General features: G+C 45.0%; 1 protein-coding gene across 4 annotated transcripts in view; it reads left to right on the top strand.

Annotated features, from left to right (window-relative positions):
• Window positions 1-14,538, top strand: part of LOC128326147 (asialoglycoprotein receptor 2-like) — a 61,560-nt gene that overhangs the window by 11,318 nt on the left and 35,704 nt on the right. For all 4 annotated transcript variants that reach the window (XM_053252418.1, XM_053252419.1, XM_053252417.1 and 1 more), the window contains exons 3-4: window positions 4,894-4,944; window positions 13,411-13,518. In XM_053252418.1, coding sequence (XP_053108393.1) covers window positions 4,894-4,944; window positions 13,411-13,518 — 159 coding nt within the window. The remainder of the gene's footprint in view (window positions 1-4,893; window positions 4,945-13,410; window positions 13,519-14,538) is intronic.

Here is a 14,538-nt window from a genome sequence, read left to right as displayed (position 1 = left end):
GCATTCCAGTCCTTGACTGTTGGTGATGCAGTCTTTCTACAAAGTAAGCCAACTGCTGTGCTAATATCTGGCCTAGTGAGTGTACTAATGTATAAAATCTTACCCAATGCTTCACGATTTCTATGGTTGTCAGATAGTGGCTCAGTTTGATCTTCTTGCCTTATGTAGTTCACTTCCATTGGAGTTGGTGTAGGATTCGCATTTTCCAGTCTGAGCAAGTTTATCAAGTCTTTAATTTTCTGTTCTTGGTTGATAAGGAAACTTCCATCTTTCTCTCTTTGTACTTGAATGCCCAAGTAGTGTGCAATGTTGCCAAGTCGCTTGATTTCCACATCTCTGTTCAGATGATGCATTATTTCCTTGCTGTCATCTGGATTTTCATAGGCAAGAATCAAATCATCAACATACGCCAAAATGTAGGTCCACTTGCCATCTATGCACCTCGTGTATAGACAGGGATCCGCGTTGCTACTTTTGAAGTTTGCTTGAAGCAGCATATCATTCAGTTTTATGTTCCATGCTCTGGCAGCCTGTTTTAAACCATAAATGCTCTTTTGCAGTTTGCATACATAGTCCTCTTTGCCTTTCTCTAAGAAACCTGGTGGTTGTTGCATGTAAATGTCCTCTTCCAGTTCGCCATGCAAGAATGCAGTTTTCACATCTAGGTGTTCAACATGCATTCCTTTGCTAGCAGCAATACTCAACAGAGTCCTTACTGTGGTATGTTTAACCACTGGTGCAAAGGTTTCATCATAACCTTCTCCATATTTCTGTGACTATCCTTTTGCTACTAATCTCACTTTGTAACGCTAAATCTCACCATCAACATCATGTTTGAGTTTGAAAACCCATTTGCAGCCTATAACTTTCCTTCCTTGAGATAACTTAGTAAGAGTCCAGGTCTTGTTTTTCTGTAGAGCGTCAAGCTCTTCAATTGCAGCTTGTTTCCACTTCTGGGCTTCTGGTTGTGGTAGCTGGGATGTTTCCTCCCATGATGAAGGTTCTGGTTGTTCCGCCGTTCTTGCGAGGTAGGACAGCCTCAGATCTGGAACACCTCTGTTTGAGCGCGTTGATCGCCTCACCTCACCCTCTGTGGTCTCTCCCATTACCTCAGGTGCGTCTGGTGGATTGCTGGGGGTCTCTGTGTCGACTGTGGTTGGATCTGGATCTGCTGTCTCCTCCTCCTCAATTCCTCTGAGATCAGGAAGCATAATCCAGTCATCAGGGTGTTTGGTCTGGTTGCTTGCTTCGGTGTAGGCCCCCTCTGAAGGTGTAGCTCTTTCATTCTCATCAAAATATACTGCTCTGCTTATGGTTATCCTGTTGGTGTCAGGATCCAGAATTCTGTAGCCTTTGGATTGTGCTGAGTAGCCAACAAAAATCCCTTTTGTGGCCCTAGCCCCTAACCTAGTCCTTTTTTCCTTTGGGATGTATGAGTAAGCCGTGCTTCCAAAGACACACAGATGCGTCATGGATGGCTTATGACCATGCCAAAGTTCATATGATGGTGTTCCTATAGGCTTTGTGTGCATTCTCTTTTGTATGTATGTAGCAGTCATGATGCCTTCTCCCCAGAATTTCTGTGGGAGGTGTGCATCAGCAAGCATGCATCCTACCATGTCCAGTAGACTTCTGTTCTTTGACACTTCATTCTGTCATGCGTTGGAAGCTACCGTGGTTTGATGCACAATTCCATGTTCTCTCAGGAACTGCTGTGTGGCATTGGACATATATTCTCCTCCATTGTCTGTGTGTAGGATCTTTGGCTTCCAGCCAAATTTGTTGCTTGCCATCGCCACATATTCTTGTAATTTCTCCAGCGTCTGTGATTTCTCCTTTAGTAGAAATACACACGTGTATCATGAGAAATCATCTGTTATTGTTAGTAAATATTTTTGATTACCTATGGTTGCTGGTAGTGGTCCAGATATATCACTGTGGATCAGCTCCAGGGGTCTTCCGGTCTTCCTTTCACTCTGCTTAGGAAATGGCTGGTTAACTGCTTTGGACTCAAGACAAAAACACAGTTAGTTACAATGTTGCATGGTACAAAATCAATGCCATTAGCTAATCCCTTTTCCTTCATGTTCTTGATTGACTCATAGCTCCTGTGTCCTAGGCGTCTGTGCCACAGTTGCAAGCAGTTTTCATGCAGGCATGACTTAGCAAGGTTCACTTCATTAGGCTGGTATGCCTCAGGTTTAGACTGGGCTGGTCTTTCTCTGTCTGTAGATTGCTCCTCCAAACGATAAAGACCTTTGGATTTAGAGCCTACAAGGCAAATTTCTCCATTCTGGGTAACAACACATTGTCCATTTTTAATATACAGTTCACAGCCTTGTTTCTCTAGCTTGGATATTGAAATCAAGGAACTTGAGAAGTCAGGGATATACAAAACATCTTTAAGAAAAAATCGTTTAACAGATCCATCCAGCAATTTGCAATACAAAATTCCTCCGCCTTTCTTCTTGGCTTTAATTGTAGTATTATTGCCCAAATAAACAGTCTCTTCAGGAATATCAAACAGTTCAGTATAGAAACCCAGATTATTTGAAATATGGACAGAAGAACCTGAATCAAAAATAAACTTTTCATCGCTTTGCATCAAGTTAATATTAAAGATCCTGTTTGAATATTTTTCTGTGTGCTTAAAATTCTGATTCACATTCTCCTTAGTAAAATCAGTCCTTCTTGTCTGATTCTTGGGACAGTTCGCCACCTTGTGGCCAAATTGGTTACATAGAAAACATCTAAAGGCATTAGTCCCAGTTGGCCTCATTTCAGGAGCAGTCTCCCTGCTGGCGGTCATGTGACCTCTCTCTCTGGACTGAGTTTCTTTGGCGGCAACGAAGCCAGATTTCTTTGTATGTATATGTGGGGGCCCCATGAGGTTTCCTCTTGCAGCATTCCCTCCCACCTTGGGTTTCCTCTGGAATGACCAATTGTTGCTTTAAGAGCAAAGTTACTTGCCAATTCACTTTCATAGCATGTATTCAAAACTTTTCTCCTGTTTGCTTCAGAAGACAATGTTTGTACTGCTTTCTCAAAGCTTAGATTGGTGTGGGTTTCCAACTGGCCGATTATACTGCTATAGCTGGGGGGCATGCTTAGGAACAGAGCTTCCAGCTTCTGACTCTCTGAAAATTGTTCCCCTGCCTCTTTAAATTGAAAAAAGAAATCTTCCAGAAATCCCACAAATGTAGCAAAACAGTCCCCATCTTTATACTGGAGATCCTGCATTTTCTTTCTCAAGTTAAAGGTGTTTGCCCACCCCTTATTTATATGCAAGGAATCTAGCTTGCTTAGCATTTCCTTTGAGGTTCCAAGATCACATATGGTGTAAAGGTAATTTTTACTCACAGACGCTGCGATCAGCACTTGAAATCTCGCATCCTTGATCACCCAATTTTGTCTGGTAGTCTTCTCAGCAGCTGTGGTTCCATCTGGGGTGGTGGTGTCCTCCTCAGTAACTTTTTGGAGTCCGTCCTGCTTTCAGTGCAATCCTCAATCTGGTTTTCCATTCCAAATAATTGTCTGCGTTCAAGATAGTCAGCCTGAGTTTTCCCTCTAGGTAAGTAGCCATCCTCACTGGCTCCAAAAGGCAGTTGCTGTAGATTAGCAATTCAAAGTGTCCACGCTAGATCTCACTGGATCTCCTGGAACAAACCTAACTCTCTAGCTGCAGTACACACAGCTCAAAATACTGGGCTCCCATAACCTGTTGGAAATCCTCTGTGGTGAGAGAATCCCTTTCTCATTATAGCAGAGTGCACAGAGGCACAACACAGCGGATTTAGTTAGGCATGCGTGTGTGCTGAGAGTAAAGTAACTTGGAGCCAATTCATAGTTTCAAATCAATATAAAAGGCATTTATTAAGGAACTCCATTCTAGACAGGAAAGTGAGGAGTTAGGATCTCTAATCTATCTATCTAGCTGGATGCAGATGGATTCTGCATCTTCTCTGCACACATGGTGCAGGGAGAGAGCCTTGCCATGTTGCACAGTAGAAGGACAGGTAGGGAAGAGAGAGAGAGGAAGTTAGTCCCTGAGATTAGCAATCTACATTTCAAAGGGATAGTATCAGAGCAGTGGAGAAGTGATGACCAATGTCTTGACCTTCTAGCCCTCTGACTTACTAGTCTGAACTCCACTGTCTGAGACAAGAGACAGCGCAAAGTCCTTTAACTTCCATCACGGTCTCCGTGGCATGGCTCCCCCAAAGTGATGACTCCAGAGAGTTCTTTTCTTTAAACGCAGCTGCTCAGCTGGCAAAGTCACCCGTTTGTAGAGCTCTGCTGCAAAAGCTGAGCCAGAGCCTCAAACCAGCCTACTTGCCTCAGTAGCAGCTCGTTCTAATGAGCCGGGGATGGGCCGGGGTGGGGGGGCGCAAATGAGACACAGCTGCCTCTGATGGCCAGAAGCTCTGTTTGCATGCTAGCTCTCTCCTCCTGCCTCAGGGTTAACAAGAGCCATGCAGCCTTCAGGCTGACTATTCATCAGGTAGAGCTGTGCGGGCTCAGTCTACGGGCAGCACACTCTAAATTAATGCTGGAGCGGGAGGAGAGAAAGAAGCCCAAAGGGAGCTGGGAGCAACCTGAGGCAGCTGTGCCCCACTTGGCACTCCTGGCACGTCAGGACCAGGCACGACTGCTTCCTCCTTTCTCTTCCTCTGTGGGGAAAACTCACACCCAGTTTACCAATCCACCAATTCCTTCCCCTGCAGTTCAGCTGCTAAATCCTCCCACCTTGAGGCATAAGACAATTAACCCATTTCAACGGTACACATTTAATTACTTTTATACATTGCATGGCACAGGTTTATGTACTACTGATGGTTGCTGTATATTTATTATTACTATACTTAAATCTGTGTTTTTTCCCCCCACGAGCAGCCAAGGACGCAAAGGATGGAAAAGGAGCAAAGGATGGAAAAGGAGCAAAGGGTATGCAAATCCACAAGTGATTCTGTGCACAAGAGAGGATAGCAGAGGGAGGGAAACTGTAAATTCTAAAACAAAACAAAAACCCCAAACCCTTGGTTTGAATGAAGAGTCGAAGGAGCTTATAAATCCACTCTTGAACCAAGAAGCATGAGAAATTGTAAGCTGGGGTATGTCCCTGCTGCGCTTCCATGCCATGTGTGGAAGAACAGCCCTCTATTCCTCCTAACCTTTTCACTGTTGCCACCATGTGGACTTTTGAGATGGTTGAGTCCACTACAACAGCCCTTTGCATTTATCAAAAATTACAAACAAACAAACCCCTCAGTAGTGTGGAAAGGCTTATTGGTGTGGGGTGGAGACTATCAACAAGCAAGTTTACTTTTAGAAAAATTGGTTCAATTAAAACATTACTTTTGCAGCAAAAATAAAACCCCAGTTCAAAACAGTTATGAACAGAGCAGGTCAGGGAAAATAAAAACTGCAAAAACGCATCCACGACCTGACACTCTACTGGTCCCTACTCAGAGTCCTCTCTGTGCTTTCATTTCAGTTTCTGGCTGGCTGGGCAGTCTCTTGTCCTGGTTACAGCCCAGGACGGGGGCACAACCCAGCCTGGCTTTCTTCTAGTGATTTCAGCTCAGCTTCTCTTCTTACTGGCAACCTCCAGCTCTGACTTGCTCCAGCAGACTTCTTTGACTCCCAGCATTCTCCCTATATATACAGTTTCTCTGGCCCAGCATTTTTCTAAGCCATCTGATTAGAACAAACAAAAATTCCCTCCATTTAAAAAAATCTCTCCCCCCGACACACACTCCAAAAAAACTCAACTGCTAAACCAAATGTGAAACTACAGAAAAACAAGAATGAACTTTTGACAGTCAGACTAGGACGTGGGAGACCCTCTTGGGTCAGTTGCAGGATAAAATCGGGTGGGGGAGCCATGTTTGCTGCCCTGGGACCCTTGGAAGAAGGATGGGGTTAAATCTAATACTGTGCTTTTTTGTGACACGCATGTACGCTTCCCCCTGGTCTCTCAGCTGGGCTAAGCTTGTTCCTCTTGGGGAGGTGAACTGGCCCCCTTGGAGGGTTCTTTCAGACCTCCTTGAGAATCTTCGGCATTTGAACAGCATACCCAGAAGGGCCTGGTTCTTTTTCAGGCTGGGCAGCCTCATGCTCACCCAACACTACCTTCTTCCCCAGCCGACTTCCTTCATTTGCTGCAGGCTTCTGTAGCCACCAAAGGAAGTCCTGTGCTGGACTGGAAAGGACTAGAATGAATCATGGTGGGGAGGGTGGAGCAAAGCAAACCGAACTCCTATAGGAGCCCAGCAGAGAGAGAAAGGGAGAGTCCATCTACCTCCCACCCAGTGCCGCCTGGAGTGAGAGACCAGGTGGGTGCTGGGGTTCCTTCTGCTGTTGCCTGCCTGCTTTTGCTTCCCCTATGAGGCTGCAGCCTCAGGTTAACATCTGTGGGAAGTGTGGGCAGGACTGGGACCAGCCCCTGAGTGACTCAGCTGTTTCTCAGGTCACCTGCTCAGTTTTGGGCTTTATAGGAAGGCTCCTTGTGGAGGCGGGCTCACCACTGGCGGGGTTACCACCGAAAGGTGACACCAAAGGGGGTCGCCCCTTTGGGGGAGCCACTTTGGGGGAGGGGGATGGCTAGAGGACTTCTGTTTAATTAGTTTTAACCTGTTTTAGACTTGGGTTGAAGTTGCTGTAATGTGTTTCTGTTCGTCTGAAGATGGGGGGACAGGGGGTGCCTTCGCTGACTATGGGGCAGCCATCCTGGTGGTGGTGGGGACTAGAAGAAGTAATGTTGGCAGGTCAGCAGGCTGTTCCAGGGGAAGAGTAGTCAGAAATTTAATAGCTGTCTCCCCTTCCAGCTGTCCTCTCAGCTCTTTGACCTCGGGGAGCACTGCCAACAACCCACATAGCTTTTCCCTGCTCCTCTGTAATGCCCGGTCAGTCCAAAATAAATCTGAACTCATCCATGATTTGATCATGGATGAAGGGGCCAACCTGGTATGTATTACCAAGACTTGGTTGGGGGAGGCTAGTGGTCCAGTTTGGTCCCAGTATCTCCCTCCAGGATATTCTGTAGACTAGAGGAGCAGGTGAGGGGATGTGGGTGGGGAGGTGGAGTGGCTGTGGTCTATAAGGATAACATCTCCCTTACCAGGGTCCCTGTCAGGGTATCGGACCATATTGAATGTGTGTACCTAAGTTTGGGGACCAGGGATAGATTGGGACTTCTGTTGGTGTACCAATTGCCCTGCTGCCCAGCGGAATCCCTTACTGAGCTCACGGACCTGGTTGCGGAACTCACGTTGGAGTCTCCCAGACTCTTGGTGCTGGGGGACCTCAATGTTCACTTTGGGACCAATCTATCCGGGGTAGCGCAGGAGTTCATAGCGGCCGTGACAACTATGGGCCTATCCCAAGTTGTCTCTGGATCGATGCATATTGCAGTTCACACACTTGATTTGGTCTTTTACTCTGATCGGGGTGGTGTTCGGTGGGTGGGGAGTCCTGTGATTTCCCCATTGTCATGGATGGACCAACATCTGGTTAAGGTTAGACCGACAACCACTTCCCACCTCCATGCGGGCGAGGGGCCAATTAGAATGGTCCACCCGAAGTGGTTATTGGATCCAGTAAGATTCCAAGAAGCCTTGGAGGGATTTAATGTTGGCTTTGCTGGTGATCCTGTTGATGCCCTGGTTGAGAATTGGAACAACTCGCTCACCAGGGCAGTAGACACGATTGATCCCAAGGGTCCCCTCCAACCTGCTTCAAATTTGGCCCCTTGGTATACGGAAGATCTACAGCTGCTGAAACGGCAAGGTAGGTGACTGGAGGGCAAGTTGAGGAACACACAACTCGAATCTGACAGATTGTGACATAGAGCACATCTAAAGACCTATGCTCAAGCAGTACGTGTGGCAAAGAGGTGGTTCTTTTCTGCCCATATTCCCTCTGCAAGTTTACATCCAGTGGAGTTGTTCAGGGTTGTGAGGGGATTAGTATCTGCCCCTGTCTCCCTTGAACCAGAATTTGGAGTCATCAGTTACCCACTGTGATGTGTTTAAATAGTTTTTCGCAGATAAAATCTCTCGGATTTGGGCTGACCTAGATGGAGACACAACAATTAATTTGATGTCTGATCTGGAGATGGCCAATGACTCCCCTTATGTGATTCAACTGGATCAGTTTCAGTTTGAGACTCCTGAGGATGTGGACAAACTGCTTGGGGCGATGAGGCCTACCACTTGTTCTCTTGACCCTTGTCCAACATGGCTTGTTCAATCTAGCAGGGAGGTTGTTGTAACCAGCCTGGTAGAAATAATAAATGCCTCTCTGATGGAAGGGAGGATGCCTCCTTGTCTCAAGGAGGCAATCATTAAACCTCTTCTAAAGAAGCCTGCATTAGATCCCTCAGAGTTGAGCAATTATAGGCCTGCTTCCAACCTCCCATGGCTGGGCAAGATAATTGAGAGGGTGGTGGCCTCCCAGATCCAGGCAGTTTTGGAGGAAACTGATTATCTAGACCCATTTCAAACTGGTTTTTGGGCTGGCTATGGGGTGGAGACTGCCTTGGTCGACCTGATGGATGATCTCCAATTGGGAATTGACAGAGGAAGTGTGAATCTGTTGGTCCTCTTGGATCTCTCGGCGGCTTTCGATACTTTCGACCATAGTATCCTTCTGGAATGCCTGAGGGTATTGGAAATGGGAGGCACTGTTTTACAGTGGTTCTGCTTCTCCCTCTCGGACAGATTCCAGATGGTGTCACTTGAAGACTGTTGCTCTTCAAAATCTGAGCTTAAGTTGGCGTCCCTCAAGGCTCCGTACTTTCTCCAATGCTTTTTAACATCTACATGAAACCACTGGGAGAGATCATCAGGGGATTTGGAGCTGGGTGTTACCAGTATGCTGATGACACCCAGATCTACTTCTCAATTTCAACTCCTTCAGGAGCAGGCATATCCTCCCTAAATGCCTGCCTGGAAGCAGTAATGGGCTGGATGAGGGAGAATAAACAGAAGCTTAATCCAGATAAGACAGAGGCACTTATTATGCTGGGTCAGAACTCTAGAGACAATTTTGATCTGCCTGTTCTAGATGGGGTCACACTTCCCAATAGGAACAGGTTTGCAGTCTGGGAGTGCTTCTGGATTCACACCTCTCCCTGGTTTCTCAGGTTGAGGTGGTGGCCAGGGGTGCTTTCTATCAGCTCCAGCTGATACGCCAGCTGTGTCCGTTTCTTGAGATGAACGACCTCAAAACAGTGGTACATATGTTAGTAACTTCCAGACTTGACTTTTGTAATGTGCTCTAGGTGGGGTTGCCTTTGTACGTAGTCTGGAAACTTCAGTTGGTTCAGAACGTGGCAGCCAGGTTGGTCTCTGGGTCATCTTTGAAAAACCATGTTACTCCTTTACTGATGGAGTTACACTGGCTGCCAATAGGTTTCCGGACAAAATACAAAGTGCTAGTTATAACTTACAAAGCCCTAAATGGCTTAGGCCCTGGGTATCTAAGAGAGCACCTTCTTTGTTATGATCCCCACCGCTCACTGAGGTAATCTGAAGAGGTCTGTCTCCAGTCACCTCCAACTCATGTGGTGGCTACACAGGGACGGGCCTTCTCAGTCTCTGCCTTGAAATCGTGGAATGCATTCCCTGCTGAGATGCAATCCTCCCCATCTCTGGCAATTTTCAAAAAACACCTGAAAACCCATCTTTCAACCCAAGCTTTCTCAGCTTCCTAAATTTTGGAGGTTTTAGTTTCTGGTTTATTTTAAAATTAAAAACCCGATTTCAGGGTTTTTAATCACTGTAATTGTTTAATTGTTTTTTTAAATGTTTTTAAATTGTTAATTGTTGTTTTTTAAATTTGTTTTAGCTCTTTACTGTTTTAGTGGTTTGTTTTAATTGTAAACCGCCCTGAGCCATTTTGGAAGGGCAGTATACAAATCAAATTAACAACAACAACAACAGCAACAATGTTACTGGAAAAAATGTCACTTAACTGAAAAAAATATATGAAGAACGCCAACAAGGAAATAATGATCTGCGATTACAAGTCTAGTCCAACTAGAAGAGGTTATTTAAAAAGAATGTACCAAATGTGGAAAGAGAAGCATCCAGATACAGAAATAACAGCACAAAGGCTAGCAGACCAGAGAAGATTCATAATAAGAAATAAAGTATTCACAGAAGTTGAGCTGGAAGAACTGCAAAGAGCAACACAGGCTTGGGATATAGAAGAAGAATTACCACCAACTGAAGAAGTTGCTCAGGCGCAGGTGGAGGAAGTGTTGGAAATAGAGGATGCCACTGTTGCTGAACTGTTTCAAAATCAAAACCAGGCAACTTCCCCTTTGCCTTCACCTCAAAAACCTGAATGCCGTTGAACAGAAAAGCAATAAGAACGAAAGCAAAAAATAACTGAGCACATGAACCAAACAACCACCAGGGTTCGACTTCCTGCTCTAAAAACAGTTGCCAAAAAACAACTTGCTCAGGCATTAAAAGATGTCAATGCTGCACTTGCAGAAATAACAACCAAGAATTTGCAAGAAACAAACCAACTAATGTACAGTGCAGCAACAATAACAACACAAGAGCTCGGATATAAGATCAGTGGACCTGTAAAAAAAGAAAGCAGTACATCACCTAAATGGAAGATTAGATTAGAAAATAAAATCTCCAGGCTTAGATCAGATGCTAGTAAATTGAAAGATATAAAAGACAAGAAGCTGAAGAATGAAAACACCAAACAGTATCTGATCCAAAAATACCACCTAGATTCAAGGAAAATTAGAGAAGTCCTGGAAATAATAAAGCAGCAAATAACAGCAGTGTCAAAGAAGATTAGCAGATATGAAGCCAGAATTACACAACACAGGCAGAGTTTCCAATTCCAGTCGAATCAGAGACGTTTCTACCAAAGCATAGAAGGAGAAACTGCAAGAAACATAGAAACACCAAATAAAGAAGCAACAGTGCAATTCTGGGGGAAATTATGGGACAATCCAATAGACTATAATAAAAAAGCAGGCTGGGTGAAAGAGGTCAAAAAATGTAACCAACAAATGCAAGATCTAATAATAACACCAGAATTAATAGGTGAAAGAGCAAAGAAAATTATAAATTGGACTGCACCAGGCGACGATCAACTGCATGGCTTTTGGCCTTCATAAACAACTATCAAAATAGTTCAATCACATTTTGCAAGGAGGTGATATTATTAAACAGTGGCTAACAACTGGGAAAACTCATCTCATCATGAAAGACCCAGCAAAAGGTGCAGTTCCAAGTAATTATAATTATTAATTATAGTAATTATAGACCAATAACCTGCCTGCCAGCCATGTTCAAATTATTAACTGGAATAATAGCAGATGAAGTGATGCAACACTTATTAACTAACAAACAGCTTCCAGCTGAACAGAAAGGAAATTGCCCGAACACCAGAGGCACAAAAGACCAGCTGCTGATTGACAAAATGATTTTAGAAAATTGCAAGAGAAGAAAAACAAATCTAAGTGTTGCATGGATTGACTACAAGAAAGCCTTCGACTCATTGCCTCACACATGGATACTAAAATGTTTAGAAACAACTGGTGTCAGCAAAAACATTCAGATATTTATTTAAAAAGCAATGAGCATATGGAATACACAGTTAACAATCAATGGTGAGACACTTGGACAGGTTAGCATTAGAAGTGGTATTTTCCAAGGGGACTCACTATCCCCTCTGTTGTTTGTAATCGCCATGACCCCACTTTCACAAATACTAAACAAAACAGGCCTCGGATACCAAACATCTAAAACATCAAGTAAAATCAACCATCTGCTGTACATGGATGATCTGAAGTTGTATGGAAAGTCCCAGTCAGAAATCGAATCACTGCTAAACACTGTCCGTATATTCAGTAGCGATATAGCAATGGAGTTTGGACTAGACAAGTGTGCTGCATTAATAATGAACAGAGGGAAAATAAGAAAAACAGAAGGAATACAACTGCCCAATGGAAGCAACATCAAGAACCTGGAAGAGAAAAAACATGACAAATACTTGGGCATTCTCCAGGCTGATAAAATAAGCCACTGCATGGTCAATATTTGCACAATATAACCGGAAAAGCAAAGATCCCCAAGACTTGGCAATGGCTTAGGAATGGGAACTTGAAGAAAGAAACAGAGGGTTTAATACTGGCTGCACAAGAACAGGCACTAAGAGCAAATGCAATAAGAGCAAAAGTCGAAAAGTCAACAACAAACAGCAAGTGCCGCCTTTGTAAAGAAGCAGATGAAACAGTGGACCACCTAATCAGCTGTTGTAAAAAGACCGCACAGACTGACTACAAACAAAGGCATGACAAGGTAGCAGGGATGATACACTGGAACATCTGCAAAAAAATACAGGCTACCTGTAGCCAAGAATTGGTGGGACCATAAAATTGAAAAAGTTGTAGAAAATGAAGATGCAAAAGTCTTATCGGACTTCCAACTACAAACAGACAAACATCTGCCACACAATACACCAGATATAACTGTAGTTGAGAAAAAAGAAAAACAAGTTAAAATAATCGACATAGCAATACCAGGGGATAGCAGAATAGAAGAAAAAGAAATGGGAATAATCACCAAATACAAAGATCTACAAATTGAAATGGAAAGGCTGTGGCAGAAAAAGACCAAAATAATCCCAGTGGTCATTGGCGCCCTGGGTGCAGTTCCAAAAGACCTTGAAGAGCACCTCAACACCATAGGCGCCACAGAAATTACCACCAGCCAATTATGAAAAGCAACTTTACTAGGAACAGCCTATATTTTGTGACGATATCTATAATAACCAACAGTATTGATGATAAAATTGAGACATCCCAGGTCCTTGGGAAGGACTCGATGTCTGGATAAAACAAACCAGTCAATAACACCTGTCTGACTGTGTAAACAAGAAATAATAATAATAATAGAAGAAGAACCCCTTGGGCTCGGCAGAGGCTCCCCAAAGAGGAGCAATGGCTTTGTCGACTCAGCTGCTAGGGAGGCCAGAGTCCAAGTCTTCTCCCTTCTGCCACCGGCTTGGGCACATCCACACATGGCTTGTTGAATGCCACAGGGATCAAACGGTGGTCTGTCGCACCCTGGCACAAATGGTATTGTGGGCCGGGCAACGGCCCTGTAAAAGGATACCTCCCCGTCCTTTGGAGGCCAGGCAGGGCGTGTGGCAGGTCTGTGCTTTCCCCATCTGGCAGTGCTGATTTCACCCAATCTGAGGCTAGCAGGGACCCAACTCTAGAGCAGTCGGCAGAGTCCGGATCCCCAGCAGGCCGCTGGCTGCTGCTGACCCAGAGAGGTTGCCAGAGTGTGTGGGAAGCTCTTCTCTGGGGCCCTAGTGGGATGTTGGCAAGGGATGGCTAAAGCCAAGTGTTCTGTCCTCTTCTGCTTCCAGGGCCGGAGGGACATAAACGACACATCCTTGATAAGGGCATGTCTAAAAACATCGGCGCGCTGGTGTGCTTGCTTCTATTTATAACCATGATCGCGGTTATGATTCTGGGTAAGTTGAACTCCTTCAGAAATCAAAAGTCTGTAAGTGTGAACAAGCCTTTCAAAAGTAGCAGGGAAAATCTCTCTCCGGCTCAGATCTTATCCCCCTTTTCTTACTTCTTTCCCACTGAAGTCACTGAGCCTACAAGGTTGCTCTGGCTCATTTACTGTCTCTGTAGATGAAGAGAACTGCACCGAAACTGCACAGTCCCCTCTCTGGATTTGCCAGACCTTGTTCCCAGTAACAGCTTGGGGGGACCAAAGGAGGCATTTCAGTTTGCCCCTCTCTCTCCTGCCCTGTGCTGCCAGCAAGCTGGACATTTGTCAGGAAGAGCTGCATGGTTAACTGTGCCACTTCACCTGATGACTGGCGAGCTTGCAGGCAGCACAGCTTTAGGATGGGTCGGGAAGAGAGAGGGGGGAGCAACCTGACCTGCTTCTGTTGGTGCCCCCCCCACACACACCCGGCAGATTACACCCAGCTGAAGTACATTTGAGATAGGAAACACCTATCCTGTCTATCAGCTATGTAATGAATAGAGAGGAAACATAGGAACATTGGAACCCGCCATAAACTGAGTCAGACCATAGGTCCATCTGGCTCAGAACTGTCTACATAGAATGGCAGTGGCTTCTCCAAGGTTGCAAGCAAGAATTTCTCTCAGCCCTATCTTGGAGATGTCAGGGAGGGAACTTGGAACCTACTGCTCTTCTCAGAACAGCTCCATCCCCTAAGGGGAATATCTTACAGTGCTCACATGTCTAGTCTCCCGTTCATAAGAAACCAGGGTAGACCCTGCTTAGCTAAGGGGACAAGTCATGCTTGTGATCATGAGACCAGCTCTCCTCTCCTCTAGAGAGAGAGAGAGAGAGAGAGAGAGATGTTTCCATCTTCTTTCTAGGAGGAAAGGAAGAGGACCGATTCACTACAGGAAGTACCTGAGGAGTCAAGGCATAGGTCATAGAGCATAGGTAAAGCAGGGACAGGTCAGGAGACCCTCACTAGCTACCTCTACTTTCAATGACCCCA

This window comes from Hemicordylus capensis, chromosome 5 (assembly GCF_027244095.1).
Source record: "Hemicordylus capensis ecotype Gifberg chromosome 5, rHemCap1.1.pri, whole genome shotgun sequence".
NCBI lineage: Eukaryota > Metazoa > Chordata > Lepidosauria > Squamata > Cordylidae > Hemicordylus > Hemicordylus capensis.
Note: the sequence above shows the minus strand (reverse complement) of the source record. Positions and strands in the feature narration are given on the sequence as shown.